At 37.4% G+C, this 16,435-nt stretch overlaps 1 protein-coding gene across 1 annotated transcript; it reads right to left on the bottom strand.

Moving 5' to 3' along the window:
* Positions 1 to 470: 470 nt before the first annotated feature.
* LOC114630133 (vitamin D 25-hydroxylase) lies at positions 471 to 13,318 on the bottom strand. Its single transcript, XM_028778220.1, has 5 exons — positions 13,087 to 13,318; positions 7,199 to 7,340; positions 5,301 to 5,933; positions 3,463 to 3,792; positions 471 to 2,134 (listed from the first exon to the last, which is right to left on the bottom strand). The coding sequence occupies exons 1-5, from the start codon at positions 13,309 to 13,311 to the stop codon at positions 1,959 to 1,961; spliced, it is 1,506 nt and encodes a 501-aa protein (XP_028634053.1). The 5' UTR covers positions 13,312 to 13,318; the 3' UTR covers positions 471 to 1,958.
* Between the last annotated feature and the right edge of the window lie 3,117 nt (positions 13,319 to 16,435).

Raw genomic sequence — 16,435 nt, 5'->3', positions numbered from 1 at the left:
TCCATGGCCCCCAGCACATATGTAGCAGAGGACTCCTTTGTCTGGCCTCAGTGGGAGGGGATGCACCTAATCCTGTAGAGACTTGATGCCCCAGGGAAGGGGGATGCTGACAGGGGTGAGGTGGGAGTGGGTGGGTGAAGACTGGGAAGAGGGGCAACATTTGGAATGTAAATAAATGAAATAATTTAATATATGAAGAAAAAGATGGAAAATATTATTAGCTTTATTTCTCTGTTGCCTAACATCAATTCCTGTTTGAAAGTAGCAATTTCTTTATAGATTACTTATTTTTAACTGTATTTTTTATTTGCTACTTTAAAAAACTGGCACTTAGATATTCTTTCCTGAACCCTTCCCCCCCCGCCCAGAATACTTTCTTAAATGTATTCCTTGAGTACTCATATGCAGAGTTTAGATTTTTTTTACATATTCTACAAAGGTTATTTTAAAACAAAGATTCAAAATATAAGTCAAATTTTGCTTCCTGGTTTTATTTTGTTTTTTAAAAAATCTTCACATTGTATTATTTTTAGAGGACAATATACATATTATCTGTGCTTCTGGAATTTATTTAAGTTTACTTTTGGTATATTATATGCTTAATTTTCAAGCTTGTTATAAGGTACTAATTCTCCTGTCTGATCCCCCATCTTCTTGATTATAGAATTAGGGCAGTAAGAGAGATTAAGGTTCTGCTTTTATTAATTTATGAATATTGATGTAAGAAAAATTACAAAGATTTCCTAAGGCATAGGTAAACAAGACAGCATTCTGCATGGGTGTACTGAGTCTCTGACCAGACTAAAAGCAGTAGTAGCCATATTCAAGAGAACAAAGCCCACTTAATTTTTACCACAATCTAGTTTACCAAGTTATCTTCTTCAGTAAGACTGCCAAGTTTGTAGAAGCCCCAGAATATAGAATTTAACTTAAGTTTTTATAAGAAATTGTAGTAAGGAAGATGCCTAAGGTTGTGAGCTTTTTGCTATGTCAAAGAACTAAAACCAGAGAGCAGCCTGGCTAAGTGCATTTGTTAAGATTCGGGAAGTTAGGTCTGAAGGCATTAAGAGATTGTGCTTTGCAGGTCCTCTTCCTTTCATAACTGTTCAGACAACTATTTCATTCTCATGTAGCACATATACTCTGGAGAAGTAAAAATACAAAACAGTTTTAAATTAATGTATGAACATGTGACCCGTGTTCTTTGTAACAAAAGGAAGAGTTTTGTAGGGTCACATGAAAAACTCCCATCCTGTTTCCTGGAGCCAAGCCTGATCTCTTTATATGGCATTGTGCTAAGCACATGTACTCTCAATCAGCTAGCCTTCAAATAAAGTTGGTATTATCTAGAAAGCAAAACAGTGATGGAAAGAAATAGTTTTTTTTTTAATTAAATCATGAATCATCTATGCTACTCCGATGTTAATCCTTTCATATTACCTCTAAATTTCTATTTGTTGGTATGTTTGCACAGGATTTTCTTTCCCTTGGAACTAGAAATATCTTAATACATCATATGCCAAAACCTCCTATTTTGAACCACAGAACTAGAAAATTTTTACCAGAAAATGGAAGTTAAAGTTAAATCCATGTTCTTCCTACTTTAAAAAAACAATTTCTATTTTTTTTTAATTATGTGTATGTGTGGGGGAATACACCTCACCATTAAAGGAGTCAGTTAGAGAGTAAAGTTCCTTAGGATGCAGACAAATGAGAAGAACCTTATACTAAGCAAGAGCTTTGTTTAGAGCATCCATGGCTCTTCTTAGTTCTTTATAACACCTGCACTTTTGTGCTGTTCAATATAGTCTACAATTAGAATTCATGAAAGTTTAAAAAACATAATAGCGCTATTTTAAACAATGTATCTGTGTTCATTTGGCTTTATGAAAGTGTGGCTTTGGCCCAAACACCATTATTGATTCAACAAGGTTATTCCCCAATACATTTGTGCAGTTTCAGCGTCTTTCTGCACAGATGAGGTAGGCTTGGGGTTGTAATGTCATGCCTAACCTGGGTTTCAGGTTTGGAACTAGTTCATGTGGAAAATGCAAATGAAATTGCTGAAGCAATGATGTAAAAAACAAGAACATTTCCATCCGAGCCAGCTGTTCTCCAAGACAATGTCTTCTCCCTGAGCAGAAGAAGCAAATGTTTAAAGACCATTTACTGAAATGAATATCTAATATTTTGATGGCATTCAGGAAATTGGGAAATTAAAGCACATTAGAAGATAATGTATTATGAGAGGAGTTTCCCAAATCTCAAAGATTAGAAACTATCACTTCACTGAAGAAACACATTCCTTTATTTCCTTTTATCAGATCATGGTCTTTAAAATTTTTTATTTTATCTCTGACTTCTCTGCATAATGCAATAGAGCATATGACAGGCTATAGAAGGTCTTTGAGGTATGACATTTTGTTTCTATTGATCCAAGGGAAGTCCATTTCAACTGACCTACTGGATACTTTACTCAGTGATAATGATGCGTCCATCTTGCAAGTTCTGTGATTCATGTTCTATTTCATAGAAGAAGTAGTAGGAGATGACATAATAAACTAGAAGTCAAGAGAGCTAGATTCCAGCATTACTTGGAGTTGTCTTGTCTTTCCTTTCCTTTCTATGCGGTTCAGTTTCTTGGACTTGTTCCTGAATTTTTGCTCTAGAAGTTTAATAACAACCTCTAAATTCACAAGGTAAAAAGTTCTGGAAGGAGCCAGCCAGTCATACCTTCCCAACAACTTTAGCTTTATCTAATTAACTGAGATATGTTTTGAGTAGAAACAGCTGCTCATGACTTTAATGAAACCATTCTCTCCTGTAAGAATTAATGTTATATATGAGTAGGGATGGAGGACACCAAAAAACAATGCTCTAAACAAATATGATCAAAACTCATATGAACACAGAGACTGAGCATGGACAAGGCCTGCATGGGTCTGCACTAAGTCCTCTGCATATATATCATGGCTTCCAGTTAAGTGTTTTTATGGGATTCCTGGGTATATGCCTGAGTAGATCTCTGATTCTTGTGCCTTCTCTGTGCTCCTTTCCAACTCTGCTATTGTTTACTCAACTATGATGTGATAGGCTTTGTTTTATTTCATTTTACTTTGTTATATTTTATTATTATCCCAAAGAAGCCTATTTATTTTCTAATGAGAGACACAAAGGGGATGAATTGGATGGGAGGGAGATGGAGAGGAACAGGGAAGAGTAGAGGGACATTGCGATCAAGATATGTTATGTGAGAAAAAAATCGATTTTCAATAAAAAGAACAAATACTAGAAACATTGCTATGCATTCAGAATTGTCTAGTCTAGAACAGATTGCTTCAAATTGAGATGCTATTAATAATGAATCATTGTTATACTTTAAAATTGTATACTTGTAAAAAACAAAACAAAAAACCAACCAACCAACCAAAAAAAATTACATACTTGTAAATGTTTTCTTACCTAGAGAAAAAGGAATCAAAGCTTCCTTTTTAGCAAAATATCCATTGCTGTCCAGAAATCGCTCAGGATAGAACATGTCTGGGTCTTTCCAGTACTTTTCATCAAAGTGAACAGAATAAAGATTTGTAATCACTGTTGTGCCTTTAGGAATGGAATAGCCACGTACAACTGCATCTTCAGAAGTTGCATGGAAAATCCCCAGTGGAACTATATTACAGAATCTTAAAATTTCATGTAAAACTGCTTCAGTAAAAGGCATTTTGCATTTGTCTTCCCAAGAAGGCCTCCTGTTTCGGTCCATAATGAAATCAATCTCTTTATGAACTTGTCCTGCCAGAGAAACATGTTGAAATTATTATGTAACTCATTAAACTATATGTAAACTTATTTCTCTTTGGGGTAAAACAAATGATAACCCATAATAAATCAACAGAATATGAGTTTATCTATATTTGAATTTTTCATCATCTGGTACTTACATGAATTAATTATACACTACCTATATCTTAGTAATAATCGATATTCTGTGTAAGGTAAAAAAAAGGATTATGAATAAATGTATGATCAGCCTAGAATCAGAGTAGTATTACTATCAGCAAGGAAAATAATGAAGCATTAGACCTAAATAAGAAAAAGCAGCGTCTATATCTCAGCTTTGCGGTTTCCACACACCCAACCTGTCATTTTTATAAAATGTGAATATTAAGATCCATTTTTAAATTTTTTTTAAAGATATTGCCATTCTATATATCCAGGTTGGTTTTAAAATTAAAATTAGGCATCAGTTCCTGGTGGCGGGGACCCGGGTAGCCAACATCCTGTGAGCATCATGAATAAGTTTTATTGTGACTACTGTGATACACATCTTACCCACAATTCTCTGTCTGTGAGGAGGACAATCTGCAGTGGTCAGAAACACAAAGAAAATGTTAAAGACTATTACCAGAAATGGATGGAAGAGCAGGCCCAGAGCCTGACTGACAAAACAACGGCTGCATTTCAACAAGGAAAGAGCCCTCTGCTCCATTATCTGCTCCTCTGCCTGCAGGGTTATGATCCCACCTCCCCCTAGTCTCCAGGGTCCTCCTTGGCCTGGCATGATGCCTGCACCCCACATGGGAGGCTCTCCCATGATGCCAATGATGGGCTCTCCTCCTCCTGGGATGATGCCTGTGGGACCAGCTCCTGGGATGAGACTACCCATGGGAGGCCACATGCCCATGATGCCCAGGCCTCTAATGATGAGACTTCCTGCCTACCCTATGATGGTGCCCACACAGCCTGGCATGACCCGGCCAGAGAGATAAGAGCAGAAGCACTCTTTATCGTTTTGTATTTCTTTTGGTTTCACCAGGAGACCTTGGTGCTGAGCCCGAGTGTTTACTAGATGGATAACAAGCGACTTCCCTTCCTAACAGAGAATATTTTTGGAGGGAGAAGTGATACAAAAAAGGCCAGTTTTCATTTATATTGTGAAATGTGAAAATAAAATGGTCAGCTGTTTTTAAAATAAAGTAAAATAAAATTATGATATAGGCTGTGGTAGCCTTGAACTTAAGATTCTCCTGTCTCTGCCTCCTGAGTCTTGAGATTAGAGGAGTATTACCACCACACCTATCATTCAGATGATTTTGATTCCTTTTATTTCTTCCTTCCTTTCCTTCTTTCTTTCTTAAATTTGCATTAAAATATTAGGTTTGAAAACTCTAATCATGAAATATTTCCTTTCGTGATTAGCACAGTTGGAGTTCCTAAAACTCCTTTATACATGGCCAAACACTAAAGCACACATGAGCCCTATATTTAAAAAGAGACCCTGAGGTCAAGAGTATCCTTACCTTGAATATTAGGATAAAGGGCCATGAAAAGAATTGCCCAACGGAGCACATTGGTTGTAGTTTCAGTTCCAGCAATGATGAGTTCACCCACTGAAAAAATGAGATTCTCTTTGGAGAATGTAGATAAAGGATCATTTTGACCTTGATCCATCTCATCTAAATAGGCATCAACAAAATGCTGAGGTAAATGAGGCTTTCTATTGAGTGCAGCTTTTTCAATAAGTCTGGAGAGGAAATCATAGACCACATCTGCATTTCTAAATAACCTTTGATGTTTTCCGAAAGGCAAGACGCCAATCCAAGGAAACGCATTATAAAGGAAGACTGGAGCACTGGCAGCTAGTTCCACATTCTCACTAAATAACTCAATCATGTGCTGAAAATCAGTGTCTTCATAAGTGAATCGTTCTCCAAAAAGGATAAGGTTAGTTATGTTTGAAACAGCATTTGTTATCAGTTGCTTGAGGTCAAAAGGTCTACCCTTGTATGTTTCAATAGCATCAATTAAAGACCAAGTTTCTTCTAAGATTTTAGATTCAAAAGTTTTTTGGCCACTTCCAAAATAATGAAAGCTGTTAACAGCCAATCTTCTGTGATCAATCCATCCTCTGCCATATCTGGAATTGAGTAAGCCTAAAAGAAACATATTAAAAATATTGTGCAATCCATAATTCTCTGTGCTTAGAATGCTGTGGAATAAAAAACAGAAAGTAAAAATTCAAAAATGGGTAGTCAGTGATTTTACCCTCCAATTATATAAGTACATGATTGGGTCCTAGTTTGTGGTACTCAAAAGCCACAGGACATTAGCTAAAGCAGGTCTCTATTCCTCATGAAAGGACTGGCAGAAAAGATCTATAATTCTCTTTCTCTTACCACAATAAACTGTCCAGTCTTCTGTAATCAAACACAGATGAACTATGCCTTCATAAATCTATTACTCAGCTTTTCTCATAGACATAAGTTATAAAAGACAGATGACTTTATGTTCTATGGTAAAATTTAATTTTGGATTAAACATATGTTTCCAAACCAGAAGTTGCTGTTTGAAAGAGATTAGATTTTACAGTAGAAATTTCCTTCTGTTAAAAGCATATGATACCCAACAAGGTAACTATGCCAAAGTTAAGGGTAGCCTTGAATTGTCAAAGTAGTAGAAATGTTCATGTAATAAAAAAAAATCATGAGTTCAAAATTTGCTAATGTTAGTATTACTTACCATTTAGCTTATTTAAACAAATTACTAAGGTTTTCTTTGAAAGTAAGTGTGGAGGTCTATTAAAGAATTTAGAACATTATTACTGTAAAAAAAAAATCAGACACCAGTTCTATCTGATATCAACAATCTAGTTTGAAATAGTTTATTGCTGCTTTCTCCTTGATTTTGTCAACCTTCAGCTTTTCTCCCATGTTGAATATGTAGTCATAAAAATCTGATCATTATTAAACCCTACAGAATGCCTGTCCTTTGTATAAACTCTACAACTTTCCATTTATACAGCATAGTGATAAGTAGTTAAGAAAGTCTCCTTTAGTTTCTGTAGGATTGTACATGCTAGACGGTCAGTCACTAAGTAGTCAAGATTGTCATCAAAAGGAAACTTCTGATTCATGGTGTGCGTGTGTGTGCTTGTGTGTGTGTGTGTGTACACAACCCTAAACTGTTTCAGTACATATCAAGCACGAAGCACTAATTCTTGAAAATTACTTATGTTTCTTAGAATTGAACAGCAATAAAACTAGCATGCAATGGTCTAAAACATTATTGAACACAGTCTGATGGCTCCTTAAATCCAAGTTTCACAAAGCACAAAACAATCATCTGTCTATACTAAGATTATTTAAAATAAGGAATGTGACCTAAAATAGTTTCACTGAATAGCTGAAAATAAACGTACCTCCCATTTTTGTCATCTTCATGAACAAAGGAAGGCATGGTCTATCTGCAAAAATTTCACTCTGATGAACAAGGCATTCCTTTACTACATCATAGCCATTTAGAACCACAGTTGATATGCCTCCAAGATCTAAACTGAAAATCTTTGAGAAGAAAAACATTCAAATAGCAAAATGTTACAGAGAAACCACCATAGAATATACATGTGAGCCTATACCTTCTAATATTTGCTACTTCTCTAAAAAGATACAGATTTGTTACTTGACAATGTTTAGACAGCATGATTAATTATAACACTCCACGCCTGGAATCATAAGTATGATGAAAAGAGTACTGGACATATTCTACTTTAAGGTTTGCCATAAAATAGCTTTAATGTGATAGACAAAATAAATTTTTTGGACTTTGGTATTGCCACAGAAAATATATTTGATTTAGATACTCTATTAGGATTCATCCTATCTCAAAATATTCATTATGTAGAAATCTCATTTTACTTCTAAGACAAATGAATGACGAACACCATCTATCTACCATTATACCATCTTGAAGTTCGGGGAGAGGATTGAGAAATCCAAAAGACAACTTTGAAGTTTAAGCATATGTCAATTTATTTGCCTTTCTAAATCCCAAGTTCTAAGAGGACCTAACTTTAGAGGAACGATATTTACCATGTATGATATTCACCATGTATACATAAGTAGATATCTTTCAGCCAAGGGAAAAAATAAAGTAGAACAATCCATTGTACACCTTACTGGAGTTATTTGCCACATGTTCAAGTTTGATGTTTTTTGTTGTGATAAGCACCATGACCAAAAACAACTTAGGGAGAAAATGGTTTATTTCAACTTATACTTCCAGATCCAGTCCATCAAGATAGAAGTCAGAGCAGAAATCTGGAAACAGTAACCTTGGAAGAACTCTGATTATTGACTCAATCTCTGGCTCTTCTCTGCTCTCTCTCTTAGCTTTGTTATACAGGACACACACACACACACAAACACACACACACACACACACATTACAGGTTTCTTAGATGGGTTTCTATTGCTGTGATAAAACTCTGTAACTAAAAGCAACTCTGAGAGGAAAGATTTAATTTTATGTTTCACTTCCACACCACAATATATTAAAGAAATCAGAGCAGGAATGCCAGCAGAGGAGGATCTATCATAGAGGCAGGAACTCATGCAGAGGCTATGAGGGACTGTTGCTTACTGGCTTGGTCTTCATGGCTTGTTCTACCTGTATTCTAATAGCACCCAGGACCACCAGCCCCTCAGTCAAGAAAATGTATCACAGGCTTGCCCACAGGCCAATCTGGTGGGAGCTTTTTCTCAATTGAGGTTCCCTTTTCTCAAATGATTGTGTCAAGCTGACATAAAATTAAGCAACACACTAGGGATTGTGCCCTACCTACAGTGGACTGAGCCCTTCCATATCAATCATCAATCATCAATCAAGACAATCTCTTTTGATGCCCTGGGATAAACTGATTGAGACAATTCTTTAATTGAGGTTCCCTTTTCCCAGGTGACTTTAGGTTGGGTCAAATTAACAATAAAACTAGCCAAGACATCATATGGTCACCTCAGGTTCACTTACAAAGTCATTTTTCTTGAACTGTATTTTAGCTAAGTAAAGGTTTAACCCATGAAAAGCCTATATATCAGTAAGTCCCAAACAATGCTTATCAGTAACCTCTTAGGAATTGAACTTCTTAACAGGTAAAATACCGGGATGAGCCTTATCTTTGTGCAAACAACTAAGGCAGATTTAATCATGGTACATTTTGCTTCATAAGGAAACAAGAAGTCTTAGCTGATAACAAAAGTTCTTCAGGAGTAGGTCAGCCAAAGTGATAAATATTATCAAGAGGAAATACAATCAGTCCCACCAGAGCACAAGGGTGGACCCTGGAACAGAGATGTATGTACATTTAGAATCTTGGGGAGAGTGTAGAGTTTGTACAGTAGCATTAGTTCTCAGTGGCCCTGGAGGTGGTTTTAGCACAAAGGGAATTGCTACCAGATAAGCAAATGAGAGATCTTTCAGTTCCCAAAGCAGTCTTATTGATGTTAAAGAAAAGTCTTGCCCCAGAAAGCATTCAGTGAAATTTATAGGAAGTGGTACCAATGCAGGAAAAAAAAAACTAAATCATTTTGCAAGAATGTGCAGGACCTTGTTGTTGAAAAGTGTGCTAGTATGAAGGCAGAACAGAGGGATAATATATTTGAAAGAAAATCTTAACAATGTTGTTATTGGGATTATTTTAAAAAGGACTCACCACTATAGAAAAGTATTATATAATCTTTATTCAAGAAATTGAGATAGTGATTTGTTAAGAGAGTAGAATTTGGGGAAATTTTACTTGATCTAGTTGTATATTATTCCCTGGAATTTTTTGTAAAGTTTCATCAATCAAACTGTAAAAACTTAAACTGCTTTGATCTATGAAAGGATCCAATATTAGGCGTATTCAATCTTTGATATACTGAACAGCTTTTAAATGTCTAAGCATAGCAGAGATATAAATAGAAATACATCAAACATCTGTGCCTTCTAGAAGCTGTTGAGACATCTTGCATAACTTCTCTAACCAAACTAGCTCTGCAGAGAAAATTTTACTACCTCAGTTAACAACCACACTATCCTCCAAGGTGTTCAGGTCCTGTTTCAATGTGAAATGTTCCACTACAGACTTGTGGTGGAATATTTTGTCCTCATCTGCCAGCAGTGTTTTGAGAGATAACAGAATCTTTAGGAAGTGGGGGCTAATTGGAGGTAGTGTGTTCCTGGAACGTGGGTGGCCATGAGGGTCATCTCCTGGCCCTGGTTCCAGCCAAGTTCTCTGCTTTCTACAAAGTGAAGAGCCACTGTAAACTCCTGACCGCAGAAGTTGATCCACTAAACTGCCATGATAAACTGTATCTTCTGTACCATAAGCCTAAATGAATCCTTCCTCTCTTCAGTTGCTTCTATGAGGTGCTTGATCACAAGGGAACATTCATCTGCTCAGCATGTACACTGTTTCTACTTTGAAACTGTAAAAGAATTTGATAAATTTCTTATCACTTCAGATCTTAAAATGTCCCTCCAAGGCTTATATATTAAAGATATAGAGTTTAGCCTGATGCTACAGGGAAAAGGCAGAAGTTTTAAAGGACCTAGCGGGAGGTTTGAGCTATGGATATGCTCTTTACAGGATATGCTCCTGTCTTCTGGCTCTTCACTTCTTGGCTGCCATGCTGTAAGCAGTCTCCTTTGCTACACACTCCCACTATGATACACTGCCTCACCACCGTTCCAAAATCAATGAGGTCAATCAACTAAAACATCCAAGATGGAATCCACAATAAATCTTTCCTTTTTCAAATATTTTGTTTCAGTAATGCAAAGCCGGCTTTCAAAACCTCTATACTATGGTTCAAGCCACTTGCTTTTCAGCCTTTTAACAGATATCACAACCACCTCCTTATTGGCCTAATGTTACTCTTGAGTTTATAGTTAATGCTGAACATGACATAATGCTGCTTCATGCTCTTGGTGTTTGCTCTGTTCACAGTGTGGTTTTCCCTAAGATGTTCTTATAGCCTGCCCCTTCATCTCCTTTTAAGATGACATTGCAGTGAGTGACATTCCTGCTCTGATTTACTAACTTAAAATTCAGCCCTACAGTACTACCCATTTCCATTACTCTAGTTTAGCTTCTGTTGTATCCCATATAACCCTAATACATAATTTACTTATACATATTTTGGCTACCTAGAGACAGAGATCTCTATTTTGTTCACTACTGTATTGCCAGCACACATGGCATATGATAACAACTGATGCATTATGCTGAATTAATGAATTTTGGCAGAAACATATTTAAGAATATTATTATAATGCCATTGGCTAAGTACTAACAACAAACAAATGTATACAGTGTTACTGCTGATAAGTGACTTATATTTTCAACCTTTGGGTTTGATTTGGAATGCCTCCCTTGATTATCATACTACCCAAACTGTATCAAGTCTTTAAGGACCTTATTCTGTGTAGTATTTTTAATATATACATTTTTTATTCCCTTTACTCTGAGCCATTACAGCTTATATATAACCTTCCATGACATTAACTTGATACTAGTTTGAACCTAAAACATTTTCATCTGCCTGACTTCTAAATTATAAATACCTTTAAAAAGACCTTTTTTCATTCTTAAATTCTCCACAGAACCCCACTCAGTGCCTTGAGTAAGTTCTCAATAAAAGCTTGCCATAATATAAATGAATAAACTGTCAATTCTGTTTGCTGTAATGCAAAATAATTATCTTTATTGCCTTTAAGAGTATTGCCTGAAAGAGTCTGACAAATCCACTTATATCAACTTTGCTAGCTATGGAATGCTGCTCAAAATCTACATTAAGAATCTCATCATAGCAGAAGCTAAAACAATCAAGAATGACTATCCAAAGAAATGGCAATTTATGCTGCTGCACATTTCTATATAAGATTGCTTAAAATAAATATGAATCATGGGCACTGCTGTTTTCCTTTAGAAAATTATAAATAATTAAACTCAGTGCACAAAAGTAGACGTTAGAGTTCAGATTTATTTACTTTTTATTTGACTACACATCTCAAATTAAAAAGGGAGGTGAAAGAAAAATAACTCTTATGAACTGCTTCCTATAACCTTTCTGATGTACAAGAAATAACAGTTTCCTTCTAGTCTACAAAAAATGGTTAGTATTTAAAAACTTATACTAATTTTGAAACTGTCAGAATTGGGAACTATCTCTAAGATAATGGGAAATCTTCAGGGTTGTTTTATAGCTAGAATAAAGATCAAATGTAGTAGTTTATAAAGAGTTAATGTTTGGTGGTTCTTAAGCCTCCCAGTACAATGTTTACTTTGCAATGGATATATCCTTTTCAATTTTGCTCCTTGCAACTACGAAGCTATCAACACAGATCAGCCTTATTTGATGTGCAGTATATGGTCACCATTGTGACCATTTGCATTGTAAACAATGCAAAGTTTCCTCAGTGTACCAGAAACAAAATTATTGATGCCAAATTCTAATCAGTTGAATCCAATCAACCCATTCCTAAATGACAGTCTTCTATAAACTTACATTTTAATTTTAGCTTAATGGAATAGACTTACATTACTTGTCCTATATGAATATTCATAGTAAATAATTCTTTTCAGTTCAAATATTTATGTATAAAAATTTTAATTTCCTATTCAATGAGAAGCCATTTCAAATTAACTGGTTTAAAGATAATTTAAAATTTGTAGGCATAATACATTTCTATCATACCTGCTGTGTGTTTCAGTGGTAGAACATTTACCTAAACTCTATGGTCAACTCCTAACACTACTAAATGAAGATATTTTACACACATAGTAACCAAAATCATATATAATAGGCAATACATTTGGGCTTCTTATTGCTTTTGAGAGTCATTCTAATTACCCTGATGAGGAAAATTTAGGGTTCAGAAAATTAAAGGGCAATTTTTATTTTTAGTGTTAAATCTTTTAAAAAACGGTTTAACCAGCAACCTACAGTACTAACCACTACCTGTTCTAAAAACTCATAGCATCTTGGTTTTTCCATACACTCAGGGCCCATAGGGCCGAGAAGTTTCAGTCTGTGGCAGCTTAAGGGCTGGCATCTCGGGAGCTTACATGCCACACAGCGCAAGCGCAGAAGCACATGCTGATCTGTGAGCGGGAAACTCAAGCCAAAGCGCCCCTGGCGTGGTATTGGTGAGGCGACTTCCTGTTGGAGGCACGGCCTTGGAAGCGGGCTTCCCTTGAGTGGCGGCAGGGCCACAGGGTCCCTGGCTGCTGCTTCTGACACGAGGAAGGTCCGCGTCAAGGCCTACCTCGCCATACATCCGACTCTGTTTCCTCATGTAGACGTGGGGAAGATCGGCCGACAAGGCCAGGGAGCCGATGTTGCCGATGAATGGCAGCCGCGGAGGACCCGGGGGGAAGCCCGCCGGTCGTCTCTGCCTCAGGAGCTGGCGGACCACCAGCACGAGTAGCAGCAGAAGGAGAACGCCCGCGAGCGCCCCGGCGCACGCCTGAGCCCCTGGTACCTCCAACATAGCCCTGGCTGGGATACGAACCAGTCGGTGGCGCGGAGGCCGGGGCGCGCCCTCCAGCCCTGCTGCACTCCCATTGGCTCGGCGCCCCGACGGCCCGCCCTGTCTCTACGACCATTGGTTCGTTCAGTGTGGGCTCAGGGCCCTTTGGGTTAGCCAGCTCCAGATCCACTTTGCTCAGAGTCCATTAGCAAACTTCAGAGTTTGGGTTGGCTCTAGGTGAGAACTGACATAGCAGGCAAGGAGCCCCAGGGCTCTTTTCCAGAATGTTGTCACTGGTCATGTGAACTTCGCTCTCTGGGCTCGGTGCATCTTAGCTGGTAATAACCAGCATTTCCATTAGTGAGTCCACATATCGAGAGGAAAAGGAAACAACCTCACTATATTTTGCTTCATTCATCTACAATTTCACTGTTTGTTATAAGCCATTTCTCCGCAGGCCCTTTGAGGATTCTGATTAGTTCAGGTCACCTATCTTTTCAACCTTCTCTGCTCCTCCAAGCCCCCATTGATTTTTTTATTTATAATCTCAGAGGCCTCTTTTCATGGAGAGCATCGACTATTCAAGTTTTCTGTCTCTTACTAAGGCAGAAGCAATGATTTTATATTGTTAGTTCAGTCTACATTCCTGTTTTCTACTGGGCAATTGGTTGCAACACAGGACCTGCAGGACTTGAAACTCCTGACAACCTGCCTTCTGATTATGATTCAGCATTGGCAAAAGTTTTATAGTTCTCATTACCTTAAGTTTTATTCATACAACTATTTATTGAATGCCCGCACAGAGCACGTGTCTTATACATCGAAGATACTTGGCTGGATAAAAACAACAAAGTTCCTACAGTGTTTTTCAGGATCTCCATCCATAGACAACCCACCTACTGTTAATAATGCTTGACGTTTTATCTTAAAATATTCCTTAATTTTATTATTAATCTTCTAGTAGGTTAGAAAAATGATGGTGAGATGTTATTACTAAACTAAACTTTCAGTTTCACAGGGTGGATATTGAGGTTGCAATTGGGAAACAGCGCCAAGAGCATTCATTACCTGCTACATACTTGATATCAACCCTGCCTTCTTCTCTCACATCATTTTAAGGCTCGAAGTATCTAGTTTGGCTACAGCTGCTGTACAATACAGGTACTCCATTCAGGAGGGACTCCCTTTCGTTGTTTACTTTAAAAACAGATTAATTTCAATTCCAGGAATACTTTCCTATTTGTGTTGATTAAGGAATCATTTCTTCTTGCCCTGCTACCTTAGTAGGGAGTGCAGAATCCCCCAGTACAGCCTATCTGATAGACAGCACTGATATACATCCCCTCCACTGGCCTTTAAGGAGTAAGAGCTAATGAATAACTGAAGCTTGGAGCCCAGAACAGTTTATTTTACTAGTGCTCAGCAACATTCACTGCACATTCTTTCATTCTGTCTCACAGCATTTGCTCTTGGAATGGAAGACACTGATCAGTGTTGTTTTTCTATAGCTTTTATTACCACAGGGGTGTTTAGAAGGGGAGATTTTCTCTGTTTCACCAGGAAGATTCTGTCTTTCCTATGCAAAGTGGAATGAGTTCTTGGAGAAATGTGGACACCATATTGGGGCTTTGCCATTTCTGTGTACAGAGTGATAATAGTTACCACAGACAGAAGAATAGCCTGTGCTCCCTCTAGATCATCTTTTTATTGGCATTTGGGAACTGTTATGGTTTGAATATGGTTAGTTGTCACCAAAACTCATGTTGAGGCTTAGTCTCCAATATGGCTGTGCTGTTGGGATCTTTAGGAGGTTATTAGGTTGTGGAAATTCTACACTCACAAAGGCATTAATGTAGTAGTTACTTACTCTGTAGAGGGTTGTTTATAAAAATAAATTGGCTTTCTGTTGTTTCTTTTCTGTTCATGTCAGCTCTTCTGTAAGAACCTGCTCCTACTTCCCTTCCAATGTTTTCCTATGGAGCTGCTTGGAGCCCTCACTTTAGAAGCCACACACAGATGCTGGTTCCAAGCTCTTGGACCTACAGATCTGTAAGCTTTGTACGGTCTTTTCTTTGTAAATTACTAGACCTAGAAAGAAACAGAAACAGGAACCAACACTCTTTATCCTGAGAAGCAGTATCTGTTGTGGTCTTGGGTGCTTGCTTCCTGGTGCTTCCCTGGCACAGAGTGATGTAGCAAGCACAAAATTGCCTCCTTTGCACATCCCACTGTGCATATGCTTGGTGTCTTTTATCAGAACAGAAGTGAGAAAGTGTTGAGCTGAAGTGTACTAGAGCCTAAGGCAAAAGAAAAAAATCAATAATACAGATCCTTCCTTATTAAAAATTTCATATCTTGTTCATGAATTTTGCTTTTTGATCATAAAGTGTTGTATTGAAATACTATTTTGATTATCAGGTTTTGTGGTGCTCCTTTAAATTTTGCTCCCAAAGTGAACTCATTTGCCTCACTTAAGTCTGGGAGAAAGGCTATCCAAATGATGGTTTTGATTACAAAGTGGTGTGTTGAAACTGGACTTGTATACTAGTTTTTTTGTGGTATTCTAGGGGGCTGGCACTGATAAGAGGATGGTAGTTACACCAGTAGGTGAGATTTGAAGACCCTTTTAAAATGTCTTCCTTCAGCCATTAAAAGCTTCTCCCTTGACCCATTTCTGAGCTGTCATTTTTACAAATTAATTTATATAAGTTAAACATTCTTTAAAACAGACTGATTTAGAAAATACAGCTGCTCGTAATGGTACACACTCATAGCATATGCTGATGAGGTAGAGGTGGAAGGATCAAGAGTTTGAGGCTAGCCTGGGCTATACATGTACAGGAGCTGGAGAGATGGCTTAGCAGTTAATAGCCTCTTCCAGAGGATCCAAGTTCAATTCCCATCACTCACATGGCAGGCTTACAACTGTCTGTAATTCTAGTCCCAGGGAATCTGACTCCCTGTTCTGAAGCTACCATTGCTTTGGAGATCTAAGGTCAACCGAGAGCTGTAAGATACTATGCTTTCAGAGGAACACTACTAAAATGTGCTGTTTTGGTCAGACACATCTAGCAGGCAAAGGAGCTTGTAAGTTGTTAGTTGATTTTCTGAAAAATAAATTGTATATATGCATTTAAAAGAAAAA

The sequence above is a fragment of the Grammomys surdaster genome, unplaced genomic scaffold (genome assembly GCF_004785775.1).
Source record: "Grammomys surdaster isolate TR1022 unplaced genomic scaffold, NIH_TR_1.0 330, whole genome shotgun sequence".
Lineage (NCBI taxonomy): Eukaryota > Metazoa > Chordata > Mammalia > Rodentia > Muridae > Grammomys > Grammomys surdaster.
This window is presented reverse-complemented; position numbering and strand designations above follow the sequence as displayed.